The sequence below is a fragment of the Dipodomys ordii genome, unplaced genomic scaffold, assembly GCF_000151885.1.
Source record: "Dipodomys ordii isolate 6190 unplaced genomic scaffold, Dord_2.0 Scaffold80, whole genome shotgun sequence".
NCBI classification, from domain to species: domain Eukaryota; kingdom Metazoa; phylum Chordata; class Mammalia; order Rodentia; family Heteromyidae; genus Dipodomys; species Dipodomys ordii.
The window spans coordinates 9607590-9627658 of record NW_012267296.1 but is presented as its reverse complement, the minus strand read 5'-3'; the positions used below and the strand labels follow the sequence as shown (position 1 = coordinate 9627658).

The 20069-nt window shown below is 38.0% G+C and overlaps 1 protein-coding gene across 1 annotated transcript in view; it reads right to left on the bottom strand.

Annotated features, from left to right (window-relative positions):
• Nucleotides 1-20069, bottom strand: part of Brwd3 (bromodomain and WD repeat domain containing 3) — a 122960-nt gene that overhangs the window by 93313 nt on the left and 9578 nt on the right. Inside the window, exons 5-6 of the mRNA XM_013024995.1 lie at nt 11374-11524; nt 8934-9032 (exon numbers count right to left, since the gene is read on the bottom strand). Of these exons, the coding sequence (XP_012880449.1) occupies nt 8934-9032; nt 11374-11524 (250 nt within the window). The remainder of the gene's footprint in view (nt 1-8933; nt 9033-11373; nt 11525-20069) is intronic.

The window sequence follows — 20069 nt, the reverse complement described above, 5'->3', positions numbered from 1 at the left end:
TGAGCCACAGCGCTACTTCCGGTTTTTTTCTTTTTGCTTATGTGGTGCTGAGGAATTGAACCCAGGGCCTCATGCATGCAAGGCAAGCGCTCTACCATGGAGCCAACTTCCCATCCCCCATAGGTTAATTTTAAAAGGCCCAAAGAACAAAAGTAAACTTGAGTCAAAGTAGAAAATTCCCCCCAAAAGTACAAAATGGCAAAATTATTTCTTTCACGGATTTAAATTACAATCTCTAAATCTTTAACCATTTGCAGCAAAAGGTTTACAGTTTAAGGAACATGACCATCTTGCTCCATAATACACAGTAAAATTTCAATAATACTAATACCTCAGTAAAACTTAATAGCCCAGTCAACTGTGTTACTGCTTCAATTTTCTTGAGATGACAAAGAAATATCATTTCCAAACCCTTTCATATTTTCTGTACAGTTCCCTTATCATAATAAAACTGGAGATGACATTTATCTCACATTTTAGCGTTTTAATTTTTATTTAGTTCTTCCTTTTGTTCATGTAGGCATTTGAAATCAAGGCCCCAACATTTTCTCAGCTGGCTTGCATGGCTAGTGCCCTATCACTTAGGCCATGTCTCCAACCTGGCTTTTTGTTGGCTATTTTGGAGATGGGGTCTTGCAGAATTTCCGTGGCTGACCTCAAACTGCAATCCTCAGGAACTCAGCCTTATGATCATTAAGATTACAGGCATAAGCCACTTGTACCAAGCTCACATTTTAAACTTTATCCTCTTCTAAACCTTTTAACCTGATTTGGATATTATATCAAGAAGTTTTAGAATTTTTTTTCTTCCACATAAACAAAGCTGGGACTTTTTCCTTTTATGTATTATAAGATTCTCTTTCTGTAAGGCATTGAACTAAAGGTACAGAAGAAATAGCAAAGATCTTCTTAAGCCCCAATTGATGCTATACACTTGTAATTTCAACACTCTAGATGCAGAGGAAGGAAGAAAACAAGTTAGAGGCCAGGCTGGACTACCAAACTAGATTGTCTTACCAAAACAGAAGAAACAAAAGAAGCTTAGGGAAAGTACCCAGGGGAAATATTCTTTTAGAATAGTTTGGTACATATTTATAATAGAAAGCTACAGGAGCTGAGTAAAGGTGGCTGCCTATAATCCTAGCTATTCAGAAAGCTCAGATTTGAGGATTTGGGTTCAAGGATTGGAATCCAAAGCCAGCCCAGGAAGCAGAGTTCTTGACTGTTATCTCCAATTAACCACAAAATAGCCAAAAGTAGAGCTGTGGCTAAAGTGGTAGAGCAAAAATAAAGCTCAGAGACATAACCCAGATCATGAATTCAAAAGCCCCAGGACTAGCACCAAAAAAAAGGCTTAAGGAGAGAAGAAATAATGAACAAAGAAAATATGTTCATAACTGGGCACTAGTGGATCACAGTTGTAATCTTAACTACTCAGGAGTCTGAGATCTGAAGATCAACAAAAAAGCTGAAAGTGGAGTTGTTTAAACTCTAGCTATAGAGTGCTAACCTTAAGCAAAGAAGCTCAGCACAGTTCCTAAGCCCTTAGTTGAAGCCCAAGTACCAGCACTAAAAAAAATGCTCATAATAGGATTACAGAGTAATAATTTCCATCATATTTTATAATGATGAAAATGGTCCCCCAAATAAAGCATGGTTTATTTTTTTTGCATGGTTTATTTTTTAAAGATACTAAAATTATTCATTCTAATAGTACTACAATATTGATTCCGTGTAAGTAGTGTTCTAGAAACTCAGCTGCATAAAACTAACCTAATGCATTCAACAGGGATGCTTCAGTTTCCATGTGGCAGTAATTATAGCACTTCTATCCATTTAATATTTAGTATGCAGTTACAATGTAGCACATACAAAAGAGACTTAGTTTATATTCCAGTTGTAATTACTTGCAGGTGTAACAAACATCTTTGCTCCTCTCCAAGTGTATAAAAGTAATGACTTTAGAAGAAACTTGCTTCATGAGCAACTATGTGAGTCTAAAAAGGAAGAAAATAAGTAGAGGAAGGAAATAAACAAAAAGCAAGGTCCAGCAACAGTATAACCCATGGAGAAGAAAAGACTTAGATAAAACGAGAAAGGGAAAATGACTGATATTCCTGACAGAAACCCCAGAAAGAAAAAAAAGGTTTAAATGAGACTATCACACACACACACACTCACACTCACACACACTCACACACACACACACACACACACACATTAACAAGGTATAGATTTCCCATGTCTAAGTGGATTCTGGTATTAAATGTGACACATAACCATACAAAGTACAGTAAGTGGAGTCAATCAACACTAAATGGAAGCTTATGGCAACATGTAAACACTAATTTGGCTTTAGAATTAACACAAGCTTCTTGAGGTACACGATGGAAATTAGAGGTTACTATGTAAATTACAAGACTTTGCTATGAGCTAATTGTAAAGATAAAAGGAAAAAAAGTTTAAAAAGAGCCTTATAGCCTCATGCCTTTGACTCCATCTAGAAATATAATCACATACATTTGTAGCTAGGTGACAGTAATATCTGGAAGTAAGCGAATAAACCACATTTTTGCTTATCTATAGTTTTATAAAAATGGTTTTGATATGATAATAGGAAAATTTCTAAAACCCTTACTGTGATAAATAAGTACAATCCTAGTTCATCAAATAAACAAATACATTCCTAAAGTTGCTTCTGTAGTGACAAGCTAGCTCAGCAGCAGTTGTGTTTGTATAAAATGTTACTTTCAAAATATAGGGGACCAGCTCACGTCTGTAACCCTAGCTACTCAGAAGGCTGAGATCTGAGGATTGCAGTTCAAAGCTAGCCCAGGTAGGAGCCCATGAGACACTTATCTCCAATTATCCACCAGAAAACCAGAAGTGGTGCTGTGGTTCAAGAGGTAGAGTGCTCGCTTTGAGCTGAAGGACAGTGCCCATGCCCAGAGTTCAAGCCCCATGACTGATATAAAATATATATATATATATATGTATGTATGTATGTGTGTGTATATATACACATGTGTATATATATATATGTGTGTGTGTGTGTGTGTGTATACATGTGTATATATACACACACATGGGGAACACCTACTGTAATCCTAACTACTCAGGAGGCTGAGATCTGAGGATCACTGGTCAAAGCCAGTCACAGCAGCAAAGGCTGTGACACTCCTACCTCCAAAACTACGAAAAAAAAAAATAGAAATGGAGCTGTGGCTCAAGCAGTAGAGTTCTCAAAGACAGGGCTCAGGCCCTGAGTTCAAGCTTCAAAGTGGCATGCATGCTTGTGCATGCATGTATGCACACACACACATTCATATTTGTAAATGTATGTGTGTATATCTATATATGAATATATGTATAGGGGACCTCTTACAAAGTTTCTAAAACATGAGTACTAATCCTTAAAAGTACTAAGAAATAACATGTAATAATTTCAAGGCCTCTAAGATTGTATATTCCAGAATTTCTTGAATTGATATCATGTATTCTGCTTGTATGTCTTTTTATATATTTAGTAACAATCCTAGAGCTTGAACTCAGAATCTCGGTGCTATCCCTGGGATTTTTTGCTCAAAGATAACACTCTATCACTTAAGCTAAAGCTCTACTTCAGACTTTTTGAAGATTATCTAGAAATAGAGAGTCTCAGACCTTCCTGCCCAGACTGGCTTTGAACTTCCATCCTCACATCTCAGTCTCTTAAGTAACTAGGATTATAGGAATGACTCACAGGTTCTGAATGGTATTCTGCTTTTAACTTAGTTCAGTTTTCTTCCTCTGATTTTGGCACAATGCAAAACCAATTTGAGTACTCAAGCCTACAGCTAATGAAATAACGTGATTAGTGTGTACATTTGTAATAATATAATCATTATAGGCATCTTTTATTTTTGCTTAAAGGAATATATAAATTACCTTGATAAAATAAGAACACACAAAGTGACAGCAGTTACTATAGAGAAAGGAATCTGAAAATTACCTCCCAAATTCTTTCCCTATGCTCCTTCACCTCCACTTCATTAAAACATGATTAACTACGTAATAGGAACATTTTGATAAATGATCCAACATGGTATAAAGTACAGAAAAGGTCAATATTATATTATTTTCCCCCAATGACTGTTATAAAACTTATAATAAAAATAATTGGAATAATGCAATCTCTAAAGTGAGGTACTAAATGACCATTAACTCTTATCTGTAATCATAGCTACTCAGGACACAGAACTGAAGGATAGTGGATCAACTCTAGCTCAGGCAGAAAAGACCCTGAGACTCTTATCTCTAATTAGCATAAATTTGGGATTGGAAATATGACTACAGAGGTAAAACTAGCTGTAAGTGAAAGATAAATTAGAGCTCAAGTTTCTGAATTCAAGCCACAATACCAGCACAAAAAAAGTGAAATACTAAATTTAGAATATGACAAACTGAAAAGTCTCTGAATGTAAAAATAAGGTTTAAAAAATAAACAGTGAACTATGCAATTTATGGGTAAGGATGGGATGGGGAAACTGGGGGAAAGTGATGGAAGAGATGACACTGTACAAAAAAAAAAGAAATGTAGGGCTGGGAAGGTGGCTCAGTGGTAGAGCGCTTGCCTTGCATGCAAGAGGCCCTGGGTTCGATTCCTCAGCACCACATAAGCAAAAAGAAAAAAAAAGCCGGAAGTGGCGCTGTGGCTCAAGTGGTAGAGCACTAGCCTTGAGCTGAAGAGCTGAGGGACAGCGCCCAGGCCCAGAGTTCAGGCCCCACGACCGGACCCCCCCCCCCAAAAAAAGAAATGTACTCATTTCCTGGCTTTTAAAATGACAAACCCCTCTGTACAACATGTTAATAACAAAATCATATTTAAAATATGTATTTCAGAGAGCAAGGGAAGGCGTAACATTGTCCAAAAAGAAATGTGCTGTTTACTTGATTCATGTAACTTAACCTCTCTGTACATCTCCTTTATAAGAATAAAAATTTAAGTATGTGTATATTTCACAGAAATGGAAACACTAAGAGTTAATAAATGCAGCAGTGGTACTCACTATGTTGAAAAGGAACTACAGTAAATACAACTTGTGGATGGAGACAGGAGGCAGAAACTGGAAGAGAGTGAGGGAAGGGGTGCCATTGTCTAAAAGTGTACTCATTATCTAACTTATGTAACTATAACAATTTACAAATGTAAACTGTTGTTTATAACAATAAAAATAGCATTAATAAAAATAAATTTATAAAATGGTTCTTTGGGGGCTGGGAATATGGCTTAGTGGTAGAATGCTTGCCTAGCATGCATAAAGCCCTGGGTTCTATTCCTCAGTACCACATAAACAGAAAAGGCCAGAAGTGGCACTGTGGCTCAAGTGTTAGAGTGCTAGCCTTGAGCAAAAGAAGTTTATGGACAGTACCCAAACCCTGAGTTCAAGCCCCAGGGCCAGAAAAAACAAAACAAAACAAAACAAGACAAAGAAACAGAAAAAGCCAAAAGTGGCAATGTGGCTCAAGTAGTAAAGTACTAGCCTTGAGCAAAAGTAGTTCAGGAGCAGTGTCCAAGCTCTGGTTCCTTGGTCAATACATTACCCAATTATGTACCTATGCAGAATAGGTTAGCAGTGCCAATATTATTGTAAATTTTACTATCAAACTAACCAATAATCACATGTTGTAACTAAATGGCAAATTACTTAAACTTACTTTTTGTACTTTATTTCAAATTACTTGACTTTTATTGTTATTTTATTCCCAAATTGCAATGACTATTATCTCCACTGTCAAAAGAAGTTGTAGTGGACAGCATTGTTCTAAATAAATTGTCAGTTAAGCCAGGGAGTGGCTAATGCTTGTAATCTTAACTACTCAGGAGACTGAGATCTAAAGAACTTAGGTAAGAAGCCAGCACCAGCAGTCCATGAGACTCTTATCTCCAATTAACCTCCAAAAAGCTGAGGTAAAACTGTACTGGGGGGGGGGAGGGGGGGCGGCAATGGTGGCTCACGCCTGTAATCCTAGCTACTCAAGAGGCTGAGATCTGAGGATCGAGGTTCAAAGCCAGCCCGGACAGGAGAGACTGTGAGACTCCTATCTGGAAGTGGCGTTGTAGCTCAAGTGGTAGAGCGCTCATCTTGAGCTGAAGAGCTGAGGGACAGCACCCAGGCCCAGAGTTCAAGCCCCACGACCAACCAAAAAAAAAAAAAAAACTGTGCTCAAGCCTTAATCAAAAAGTCAGGTACAGCAAACCAGGCCCTGAGTTCAAGCTCAAGTAACAGCACAAAACAAAATATAACAAAAAAGAACGTCTGCTTGTGATTTTAAAATTTATATATGAAGTAAGTATAAATTCAAGAACACATCCTAAAATGGATAAAGGCATCTATGATACTCAATGATAAAAGATTATGAACTCTTTACCCTAAGATGAAAAATAAAGGAAAGTTGTCTACTTTTACCATTCTGATTAACCACTGTACTAAATATGCTATTAGTAAAATAATGTAGGAAAAATAAAAAGAACATTTGGAGAAAGAAAGTTTGAGAAAGAAAAAACTGCAGTATTTGCTGACAATATTACCATCCATATATTTAATCCCAATGATTATAAAAGAAACCACTAAAATCAGTTAAATGAATTTAACAATGAAAGAAAGAAAAGAAAAGGAGAGAGGAGAGGGGAGGGAGGGAGGGAGGAATGGAAGAAAAAGAAAGGAAGAAAAGAAAGGTAGGAAGGAAGGAAGGGAAATCACAGTTTTTATTTACTAGCAACAAGCAACTGGCAAAGAAAATATTTTACATATTATGAAGAACCATAAAATTCTTATGGAAAAGTTCCTAGTAGTTGTGCAAGACACAGACTTGTTCTGAGAAACTCCAGACCTACATACTTGGAATGAACTATGGTCCTTGATTAGAAGGATCAAAGTTATTAAGATATCAGTTATCACAAAACTAATCGGCGATTTAATTTAATCTCAGTAACATTCCTTGTAATAATTTAAAAGCCTATTCTAAAATTGACATAGGAAGGTTGACTAGAAAAGTTAAAAAACAATTTTAACAAGCTGAGTGAACACTAGATGACTTACAAGCTTAGTCCAGAAACAGACCCATACATATTTGGTCAACTGGGTAGCAACATAATCCAATAGGAGAAAAGGATGGACTTTTCAACAAATGATAGTGGAACTATTTGGACATACGCATTCAGAAACCATGAACCTAACCTAATCCCCATATCTGTTACAAAACTTAAGAATAATGTATCAAAAAATAAATAAGGGGCTGGGAATGTGTCTTAGTAGAGTGATTGCCTAGCATGCATGAAGCTCTGGGTTTGATTGCTCAGTACCACATAAACAGAGAAGGCCACAAGTGGGCACCTTGGCTGTGGCTCAAATGGTAGAGCGTTAGCCTTGAGCACAGAGAAGCTCAGGGACAGAGCCCAGACTTTGAATTCAAGCCCTAGGACCACCAAAAGGATGGATAGATAGATAGATAGATAGATAGATAGATAGATAGATAGATAGATAGATAGATAGATAGATAGATAGATGGATGGATGGATGGATGATGGATGGATAGATAGATAGATGGATGGATGGATGGATGGATGATGGATGGATGGATAGACAGATAGATAGATAGATAGATAGATAGATAGATAGATAGATAGATAGATAGATAGATAGATAGATAGATAATATAACTAGCCAGACATTGGTGGATAACATCTATAATCCTAGCTACTCAAAAGATTAAGGTACAAGGATCAGGGTTCAAAGCCAGCCCCAGCAGCAAAGTCCATGAGACTCTTATCTCCAATTAACCACCAGAAAACTGAAAGTGGTATTGGGGTTCAAGTGGTACAGTGCTGGCCTTGATCAAAAGAAGGTTAGGGACAGTACCCAGGCCCTGAGCTCAAGTCCCAGTTAAAAAATAAAAAGTAAATAGAAGTTTGGGCACTGGTGGCTCATGCCTGTAATCCTAGATACTCAGGAGGCTGAGATCTGAGGATCATGGTTCAAAGCCAGCTCAAGCAGGAACGTCTATGAGACTCCTATCTCCAATTAACCACCAGAAAACCAGAAGTGGCATTGTGGCTCAAGTAGTAGAGCTTAGCCTTGTGCTGAAGAGCTCATGGACAGTGCCCAGGCCCAGAGTTCAAGCCCCATTACCACAAAATATATAAAAGCAAGACAGAAAATAGGAATGCAAAGTGTCAGCTACTCTCCAAACAGCTTGGTTTATAAATTCTTTGTCCAAGTTAACTTTGATATAAATGGTTTTGTACCTAAATATGTCAAGAAATTTAATAGTGTTAGGAGTTGGTGGTCACTCCTATATTCCTAGCTACTCAGGAGGCTCAGATCTGAGGATTGTGGTTTGAAGCCAGCCCAGGCAGAAAAGTCCCCATGAGAGTCAATTAACCACTTAAAAACAGGAAGTGGCTCTGTGGTTCAAGGGGTACAGCTCTGGCCTTGAGCACAAACAGGCTCAGGTACAGTGACCAGGCCCTGAGGTCAAGGCCCACAACCAACAACAACAACAAAAGAAATTTAGTTGTACAATTTCTTCAAAATGGTCTAGCCAGAAATGTCTCCCCAAGAAACTGGGGATATGTGAATTTTAGTAAACTGAAAATGTTGACTTTTTGCCTTAATATATATAAAATACATAACATCACTGATAACTTTGGCAACCAGGTATAAGAAATGTTAAGAAAGAAATGGAATAAACAGATCATCTTTTACAAGATACAGATTTATAATTTTTTTAGGTAAAAATGCCTTAAAAATATAAACCAATTAAGAAACTGCCCTTGAATATATAGTTTGTTTATGTTTCATATTTAATGCTGCTTAGTACCTATTTTTGTCATTCTTAATGAGTTCCAGAAAGAATCAAGAATATGATTATTACATATAGGTATTACTTACCCACATTTGGAGGTTTCACATAATTTACAGGTAGTTCTGGAGGTCTGCCTCTATGTAGAGCTGCGAAAGCAGATCCTTTCCATAGTGTACTCTTACAGTCTAAATCAAAGGACAAAAAGTTAATCAAGATATGAATGTAGAACTGGTTTTTGTTCCAACTTTGTCTCATAGGCACAATCTTATTTCTATTTGCTGAGATGAATTTTTTTTTGTCGGTCGTGGGGCTTAAACTCTGGGCTGGGGGGCTGGGAAGGTAGCTCAGTGGTAGAGCGCTTGCCTTGCATGCATGAGGCCCTAGGTTCAATTCCTCAGCACCACATAAGCAGGAAAAAAAAGCCAGAAGTGGCGCTGTGGCTCAAGTGGTAGAGCACTAGCCTTGAGCTGAAGAGCTGAGGGACAGCGCCCAGGCCCAGAGTTCAGGTCCCAGGACCAGACACACCAAAAAAAAAAAACCTCTGGGCCTGGGTGCTATCCCTCAGATCTTCAGCTCAAGGCTAGCTAGCACTCTACCACTTGAGCCACAGCACCATTTCCAGCTTTTTCTGCTTATGTGGTGCTGAGTAATCAAACCCAGGTCCTCATGCATGCAAGGCAAGCACTCTACCACTGAGCCATCTTCCCAGCCCTTGAGATGCATATTCTGCCTATCAAAACCATAAATATGCACATAAATTTTGGCAGTCGAGAGCCTGAACTCAGGCCTGGTGCTGTCCCTCAGATCTTCAGCTCAAGGCTAGCGCTCTACCACTTGAGCCACAGTGCCACTTCTGGCTTTTTTTTTCTGCTTATGTGGTGCCGAGGAATTTAACCCAGGGCCTCATGCATGCAAGGCAAGCACTCTACAACTGAGCCACTTTCCCAGCCTAACATTAATACCTTAATGTATCTTCAATGTATTTATTTGGTTTTCAAAATAACCTTTTATTATGCATATGGCTGCATCACATGCAAATATACAGATTAATAAACTTATAAGTTTATGTTGGTCCTTCTTGATCTTCAGGCCTATAAACATTTACTCATAAAACTACAGAAGACAGGATATTACCCTAGACTAAAGATGTCAGAGAAAATTCCAGCACAATTATTTCTAACATTTATAAGGTACCATGTGATTTTTCTGTTGCTTTGAATATCCTTCCCCCACGGTATAACACCTGTTTTCACTGTATTTGATGTTGGTATAATTTGGGGAGGGGAAGGGAAAAAACAAATACAGGTTGACCCATTGCAACAATGATGTACAAGATGCTAAGTTGCAAAATGAACTTTACAATTTCGGTGGGGGGGGAGTGTAGTTGAGGAGGTGGGAGGGAAGGGATGGTAGGAGAAAAACAAAGGAGGATGCAAAAATGCTTGATAAGAAATGTACTCATGGGGCTGGGAAGGTGGCTCAGTGGTAAAGGGCTTGCCTTGCATGCTTGAGGCCCTGGGTTCGATTCCTCAGCACCCATAAGCAAAAAAAAAAAAAAGCCAGAAGTGGTGCTATGGCTCAAGTGGTAGAGTGCTAGCCTTGAGCTGAAGCAGCACCCAGGCTCAGAGTTCAGGCCCACGACCAGACCCCCCAAAAAAAAGAAATGTACTCATTACCTTACTCAAGTAACTGTTACCCCTCTGTATAGTACTTTCACAATAAAAAACTTATTTTTAAAAAATTCCAGCACAAAAATAATTCCAGCACATTTATACTTTGTAGATGCTGGTTGTGTGATAACTGGCTATAAGAATTGTGTTTAGGGGGGAAAACAAAGGAGGAGGTAATAACAATGCTCAATAGGAAATGTACTCATTATCTTACACATGTAACTGTAACCCCTCTGTACAGTATTTTTACAACAAAAAAACACACAAAAAATGTGTTTAGGGGCTAGGAATGTAAAAACTCAAAGGAAATGAATATTTTAAAAATTAAAGGGGCTAACGGGCTGGGAAATTGGCTCAGTGTTAGAGTGCTTGCCTTGCATGCATGAGGTCCTGGGTTCAATCCCTCAGCAAGACATAAGCAGAAAAAGCAGGAAGTGGCGCTGTGGCTCAAGTTGTAGAGCACTAGCCTTGAGCTGAAGAGCTGAGGGACAGCGCCCAGGCCCAGAGTTCAGGTCCACAACCGGACCCCCAAAAAAAAAATTTATGGGCCTGGGTACAAGTGGCTCACATTAGTAATCCTGGCTACTCAGAAGGCTGAAGCCATCCTGGGCACAAAAGTCCACAAGACTCTTCTCTCCAATAAAGCATAAAAATGTCTTAAGTGGAATTGTGGCTCAAGTGGCAGAATGCTAGCCTTGAGGGAAAAAAACCTCAAGTAAAGCTCTCAGGCCCTGAGTTCAAGCCTTAGGACCAGCACCCAATTTTTTTTTAATGCAGGAGAACATTTACCCAATTTTAAGATGCCATTTTTCATTCCTTCCTCTGACAACATGGTTCATCAATCTGAACATCTTACCTTTGGCATCCCGTAACAAAGACTGCCGACCAACACCTAGCAATGTCTGTACCCCAGGAACACTCTGAGGGATCTCCTTGTCTAGCAAGGGACCAATTCGCTCACAGATTTTAAGGAGGTAGTCTGGAGGAATGTGTGCATTGGCTGCCACCTAAAATGCAGAAATAAAACAGGAAAAAAATAAACATTTGGTTTAAACTCCTCAACCTCTTCCTTTTCCAAGTTGTTTGATCTCATAGCAAAGTTCAGTTTTAAAATATGAAATGAGTAATATAAAAAAATAAGCACTTAATACTTGACGCAAATTCCATGAAGTCACAAAAGTTGTACATTAAAATGACATAGAAGCTTCTAGATAGAGGGCTGGGAAGGTGGCTCAGTAGTAGAGTTCTAGTCTTGAGCTGAAGAGCTCAAGGACAGCAGCCAGGCCCAGAGTTCAAGGCCCATGCCTAACCAAAAAAACAACAACAACAAAAAAACCCAGAAGCTTCTAGATAGCAATAGGCAACTTTTATCTAGATCTAGATTAAATCATGTGCTTAGGCTATTGTATAACAAGCAGCAAAAACTCATCTTATTAAAAAACACAAAGGTGATATGCAATCTATGATTTCATTTACTCACTACTGATGAACTGGTAAGAATTAGATATTTTTTCCATAAGAGTTACAATAACATCTCAAACATATCACCTAAGTAGTAACATGGTTTTTCCTACAAATTATGAATGTTTTCAAAGGATATCCTATTGATGACTTTAAAAACTACAACATGAAGCCAAATTCCTTATAACTTAAAAATGCAAGTAAACTCTTTAGACACAAGCAAATGTGTTCCATTTAGTTTTCAAATCCTTGATGTATTTCACAAATATCTAATCATTAAAATAATAAAGAGAAAGCTATTATATTCAAAATTGTTAGCTAAAAAGATCATTAACATTCTTTTTTTTTTGTCGGTTGTGGGGCTTGAACTGTGTGACTGGGTGCTGTCCCCTGAGCTCTTCAGCTCAAAGCTAGCACTCTACAACTTAAGCCACAGCACAACTTCCAGTTTTCTGAGTGGTTTCTTGGAGATAAGAGTCTCATGGACTTTTCTGCCTGGGCCAGCTTTGAACCAGGATCCTCAGATCTCAGCCTTCTGAGTAGCTAGGATTACAGGCATGAGCCACTGGTGCCAGGCTTACACTCTCTTAATCTAGGTCCTAAATGTACTTTGGACTATAATATCAAATTTTATATACATATGTATATATGTATATATACCATATAAAGTACATAAGTCAAGAACAACAAATTCCAAAGAGTAAATAATTCCCATATATCCCTGGTGATTACTGACAGGAATAACATTGTGCCTTTTGTTCATATTCTGAGCATCCCAACAAGTATCCAACAAAAGCATGTCTGGATAAATACTGGCTGAGAGGCTGGCACCTGTGGCTCGCACTTATAATCCTAGCTACTCAGGAGGCTGAGGTCTGAGGATTACAGTTGAAAACCAGCCTGGGCAGGAAATTCCATGAGACTTTAATCTCCAGTTAACAACCAGAAGACCATAAGTGGTGCTGTGACTCAAGTGGTAGAGCTGAAGAGCTGAGGAATAGCGCCCAGGCCCAGAGTTCAAGCCCCACTACTGACAAAAACAGACTTTCCTACCCAACCTGACTTTGAACCATGATCTTCAGATATCATCCTCCCAAGTAGCTAGGATTACAGGCATATGCCACTGAGGAAACACAGACTACCATGCCAAAGAACTATAATGCATATATTCAGAATTATGAGAATATAAACAAATGTGTTAATTTTTTTAATATTTACTGCCAATTATCTTTTGGAAGCTCTTGCCAAAAAAAGCAATTTTAATATAATAAAATAGGTAGTGCTCAGGGAAATGTCATGATACACTGGAACAATAGCAAGCAGGTTAATTCAGCTCTATATCTGAAAGGCTTAGCTTATGCATTGGACAAAAGAATCAAGCAAATATTTTCTACGATAGTTCATATCTTTTGTTTTGTTTTCCAAGAAAATACCATATAGAAACATTTTAGTAAAACATGCACATAATATTAAAATCAAAGTAATGATGCTTCAATCTCAAAATATCTGTTAGCTACAGAAATACTCTAAAATCCTAGCTCTTAACCTCCTTAGTAGGGTATTTTCTAAGTATGCCTCCATGTAAACAGTACCCTTAGGAAAAGATAAACTGTACCAAATGAAAAACAATCTTAAGCTCCTTATGTTAGCATTGATAATATTCATGCATTTTTCTCAACATTTTCTTTTCTTTTCTTTCTTGGTCTGTCATGTGGCTTGAATTCTGGGCCTGGGTGCTGACCCTGAGCTCTTCAACTCAAAGCAAGCCCTCTACCACTTGAGCCACAGTACTGCTTCCGCTTTTCTGGTGGTTAATTGGAGTTAAGCATCTCATGGATGGGCTGGGAAGGTGGCTCAGTGGTAGAGCTCTTGCCTTGCATGCATGAGGCCCTGGGTTCGATTCCTCAGCAAAAAAAGAAAAAAACCTGGAAGTGGCACTGTGGCTCAAGTGGTAAAGCGCTAGCCTTGAGCTGAAGAGCTGAGGGACAGCACCCCAGCCCAGAGTTCAGGCCTATGACCGGACCAAAAAAAAAAAAGTCTCATGAACTTTCCTGCCTGGGCTGGCTTTGAACCATGATCCTCAGATCTCAGCCTCCTGAGTGGCTAGGATTATAGGCATGAGCCACTGGTGCCCAGCTCTCAACATTTTCTTAAACTGGATTTCTCCTACTAGTTATTAATGTTTCATAAAGTAAATAATGAAATGACTTCTTATAAGGTGGTAGAATATTTTCTGTATACACATATAAACACTTAGACATATAGACAGATATAGATATATTTATATCTACAGCTATCTACTTATCTACCTACAGCTATTTATCTACTTAATGATCTATCTGGTTATTGATGCCCTTATTGGCAATTTTCTTTCTTTTCCTCTGACCAAACTTAACTCCCTAAAAACACAGTATGTAATCCAGAAAACAGTTCTTTAATAAGAGAAGTTACATTTCCTTTCTCACGGAAAAATTTTCTTAATTGCATCATAAGCTGACATACTTCATTTTATATCAATTCAAGGTCTATTTCAGCTAAATATAAGCATTTTTATCAACTGCTCAGAATCATAGAATCACAAATTACTGTAAATTACCCTCTATATCCAGCAACTTAAACCTTTATTCCCAAATTTTAATACTTGAGATTTATACAGTAAAATAGTAAATGAATCACATGTTTGGTTTTTCTCTATATGCAATAGAAAATTGCCAAATTTCTAAGCATTCTAGTTCTAAAAGCTCTTTCCTATAAAAATTTAATTATGTTTTAGAAGTAGAGATAGAAGAGACTATCAAAATAATGACAAAAATAATCTTTTGAGTTTAAACAAGCTAGCTTCTCCTCAAAATGGCAAATTGTAGACCATTATCAGTATAGTTCGTACAAAAAAAATCCTTTTACATCAAGTTTTAGATCTTGTGATGGTTAATGTTTACTTCAAACCGTTCTCTTTTGACTAAAGCTGTACTGCTGTTTTTTATTGGTGGGGAGAGGGGAGCAGAGTTTAACCACACAGTCCAGACTGGCCTCCATCTCATAAAAATTCTGCCTCTGGGTTAGGAATGTGGCTTAGTGGTAGAGTGCTTGCCTAGCATGCATGAAGCCCTGGGTTCAATTCCTCAGTAGCACATACAGAAAAAGACAGAAGTGGTGTTGTGGCTCAGTGGTACAGTGCTAGCCTTGGGCAAAAGCAGCTCAGGGACAGTGCCCAGGCCTTTAGTTCAAGCCCCAGGACTGGCAACAACAAAAAATCTCCCTACGTCTGTCTCCAAGTGATAGATTTACAGATTTGCCCCAGCATACTTGGCTTAAAGTTGGAGGTTTTTGTTATTTGGTGTTAGTGGGGTTTGAACTGAATACCTCGCATTTGGTGTTCTCAATCAGTTTTTTGCTTTAGTTGTTTTTCAAGGAGGGTCTCCATTTTTTGAATTGGCCAACCTTATATTTCAATCCTGATATATGCTCTCAATAAACTGGGGGTATAGGCTCATGCCACCATGCCCATTCAGTGATGGAAATGGAGTTTCAATTTTTTGCCAGCAGTGGCCTCCAGATCTTTGCCTGTATAGTAGCTAGGATAATAAGTATGGGCTACCAGGTGAAACCTTACAGCCATTATTTGGTAAAGAATATTTTTTACCCTAGTTACTTTCTAAAGGTTTCTTTTATGATTTTATATTAAAATACATAGAAATGTAATATAATAAAATACAATGTAAAGGCAAGCACCAAAATATTCTTTTTTTTTAAATCCCTATCTTAATAATATAAGCCAGAAGTGGTACTGTGGCTCAAGTGGTAGAGCACTAGCCTTGAGCTGAAAGCTGAGGGATAGCGCCCAGGCCCAGAGTTCAGGCCCCATGACTGGACCCCCCCCCAAAAAAAATGTAAGCCACTCTTTTCAATCAAAGCTCATTCTAATTTCAATCATCTAACTACAATACAAAGGCCAACTAGTAAAACGTAACAAACATTTTGAAATGAGAAGAAAAAAAATTTCGTTAGCTAGGAGCCAAGGACTCATTCCTATATTCCTACATACTCATCCAAAAGCTGAGAGCTGAAAGTTGCTGTTCGAAGCCAGCACAGGCAGTAAAGTCATGAGACCCTTATCTTCAATAAACTATTCAGAAAAGGCTGGGAGCTGTGCCTCAATTGGTAGAGCACTAGCCTAGAGCACAAAGGCTCAGGGACAGCACCTAGGCTCTGATTTCAAGCCCCAGAGCCAGCTAAAACCAAAACAAAACAAAACAACAAACCTGTTCTCTAAAATCAAAGTTTAAGAGCAAAACACAAGCCAGGTGACAATGAATGCCTATAATCCTAGCTATTCAAGAGGCTCAAGTATGTGGTCCTAGCCACTTATCTCATAACTGTAATCCTAGCTGAGACCTTCTAAGAATTGCAGTTCAAAACCAGCCCAAGCAGTAAAGTCCAAAAGACTCCTATCTCCAATTAACCACTAAAAATCTAGAAGTGGAGCTGTGGCTCAAGTGGTGAAGCATTAGCCTTGAGCTAAAAAGCTGTGTCAGCACCCAGACCTTGAGTTCATGCCAAGGATCCCACACTAAAAAAAAATCTCCAAGGCAATAAATTATAAAATCTCTTAATTGGAAAAATCCTTTTGTACAGTCAGTCTAACTCCACATCTGACAGAAAAACATGATGTGTCCTGTCTAATTTTCAAAAAGAACAGACAGAATCTGTCTGGCCTACTGCTCACTTCTCTTAACTACTATAAAACCAGTTGAAAATTTATAAAAGTAGCGATAACACAAAGGATACAAAGAGGTAAAAAAACATAAATCTAATTAAAAGTAATTTAAAGAACCCTAGTTTATAAGCCTTGATACAGGGAGGTTGGTTGACCTAAAAAGTAAATCTAACAACTGAAATACATTTCAGAGTCATTATGTAACAGAGTAGACCAGAGAGCTCACAGATGACCTTACTCATCATAATTAGTTAAAAGGAATCCAGCTGGGCACTGAATAAAAAGTAACAGGTAGCTAATCTCAAGAGCCTAGTCCCATACCAAGAGGTACCTCTGAAATACCAATTTCAATAAGCAATGATATCATTGTTTTAATATGGGATTTTAGAAATAATAGAATCAGACAAATAATAATTAAACCAGAAGCAACACAGTGGCTCAAGTGGTAGAATGCTAGCTTTGAGCTGAAGAGCAGTTCAAGCCCCCCAGCCGACCAAAAAAAAAATTATTGTCTGATAAGTTTTTTTGGTTTGGGGGGGGGGTTGTTCTTGTTTTTATTTTTGTTGTTGTTTTTTTTTTTTGCAAATCTTGTAGCTTAAACTTGTAGCCTGGGCACTGTGCTTGAATTTCTTTTGTTCAAAGCTAGCACTCTACCACTTGAGCCACAGAGTCACTTCTGGATTTTTCTGTTTATGTGGAAATGAGGACTTGAACACAGGGCTTCATAGATGCTAGGCAAGCTCTCTACCACTAAGCCCCATTCCCAGCACTCTGTGATAGTGGAGGGAGGCAGAGATGGAAGAATACATGAAGAAGGTTTAGTCACATAATCTTAAAATATTTAAGGTTGGAAAAAGTAGGTTTTGAAGAATATATGTTTAAATATGTCAATGGAAGTGAACTATAAATACAAGCAAGGTACTTTTATGTCTGAGAATCTGGATTATTCAGACTAAAATTTTCTAGCAGTTACTTTTTTAGCAGTATGATACAGTACAAAGAGCTATGAATCATTCCAGCATCCACTGTTTCTACATATGTGGCCTAACAAAAAATTATCTACCCTCTATCCTGGGCCCAGCATTAGCATTAGAGACTCCATGTCAAAATAGAAAAACACTTGGGTTTGTATAAAACTATGTACCTACAATAGCAGATATAACATGTAACTAACTATGTATGTACTTACAATGGCAGATATAACTCCACTGTGAAATACTTGCCTGGCATGCAATAGGCCTTATTCACTCCTCAGAACTGACAAAAAAATGCCTACAGTAACTACAGTAATGTGATAATATATCTTTATATTTTAAGCTGTGGGTTTTAATGTCTGATGAATTTGAAGAGGGTTAAAACTGGGTAGAAATAGAAAGAGGGGCAGGCAAGTCTTTCTAGTGGGAGGGCTGGTTAGCAAGGTGGACCACAAATTGTTTAGACTTCCTACTGTTTTTTCTGTGTTAAATCATTATTCATCCCATTTCTTTTTATTAGTTTTAAGATTTCCTGAGGAAGGAGACAGCCAGAACAATGGTCCTAGAGGCAAGTATTCTCTAGGTTACTTGATCTCAAGAAAATGTTAAAAGTGCTATATAACCCAAGGGGCAGATGAAATCAAAAGGAGGACAGAGGACACATCCACATTCTAGAAGCTGCACAGTAGAGAAAAGGTCCAAAGAAAGAACTCAGCACCAGTTAAGAAAATTAAATAACAATAGGGCAACTACTACAAAGCACAACAGTTGCTTAGGTACAAGAAAACATCTTAAAACAAGAAATACAAGAAGGTCAACAATACATAAAAAATAAGTTTAGGAAAAGATCAATAAATAAGAATGATTGAAAATCTATTATAAAAGCTGACTCACACCTTAACTTCTTAAAAAGAGTAAAAGCTATGTGTCAGTATCACTAAATTTTTTTCTGGAATTTATAAAAACGCAAGTTAACAGTATCTTTAACATCTGTTCTTTTATTCTTTAATACAGACACACTTAAAACACTAATTCTGGGTTGAATTCTAATGCTCATATTTTAAATACTTTTTAATTGCACTCTTATACCTATCTACTGTATAAAATTAGAATGTGATAGCTAACTAAAAAAATACAAATTCTAGTGTCTATAAATCTACGAGTAAACACACTCGATGGTAAAAGAAAACAAATAGGGTCTGGGAAGGTGGCTCAGTGGTAGAGTGCTTGCCTTGTATACATGAGGCCCTAAGTTCGATTCCTCAGCACCATGTAAGCAGAAAAAGCTGAAGTGGCACTGTAGCTCAACTGGTAGAGTGCTAGCCTTGAGCTGAAGAGCTGAAAGACAGAGCCCAGGCCCAGATTTCAGGCCCCACATCTGACAAAAAGAAAAAAAAATACACTGGGACATGATAGATTATATAGGTCTCTGGGCATTCAAAGAGAGACCAAAGGAGGATATTCTTAGAGGATCATATAGATGCAACAGCTATGTGCATCTGCTCAGACAAAATAATATTTATTGAAATAAACTCCAGGAAATGGAAACAAGTTTTTATTTCTCTTTATTGCTTTTCGATTTTTCCAGTCTTGGGCCTTGAATTCTGGGACTAGGCACTGTCCCTAAGCCGCTTTTGTTCAAGGCTAGCATTCTGAATCACTTGAACTACAAAACCACTTTCAGCTTTTGCTGTGATTAACTAGAGATAGCTTCAAACCCTGATCCTAAGGTTTCAACCTCCTGAGTAGGTAGGATTATAGGAGTAAGCCACTGGTGCCCAGCTTTCAGTGCTGTTTTTGTTTTCATTTCCTTTTGTCTTGTTTATCTGTCTTTGGGAGAGTAAGGGGGCACAGAAATGGAGGGACTAAGGGTAAACAACTGCAGCAGTGGTACTCACAGGATACTATGTTAAAAATGAACTATACAACTTGGTGGGGAAGGAAGGGAAAAACTGGGAGAGAGGGAAGGGGTGACATTGTTCAAAAGGAATGTACTCATCTGATTTACATAACTAACCTCTCTGTGCCTCATCTTTAGTGTGTGTGTGTTTGAGCCACACCATCACTTCTGGCTTTTTCTGAGTAGTTTATTGGAGATAAGAGTCTCTTGGACTTTTTAGCCTGGGCTGGCTTCAAACTGCAGTCCTCAGATCTCAGCCTCCTGAGTAGGTAGGATTATAGATACAAGCCACCAGCACCTGGCTAACAAATATATATGCATATATATTGAGTAAAATATATTATATATAAAATATATCATATATGTGTGTGTATATACACACACACACACACACACACACATACATATTTGTCAGTCCTGAAGCTTGAACTCAGGGCCAGGGCACTGTCCCTGAGCTTTTTTTTTTTTCCTTTTTTTTCCCTGAGCTTCTTTTTTTTTTT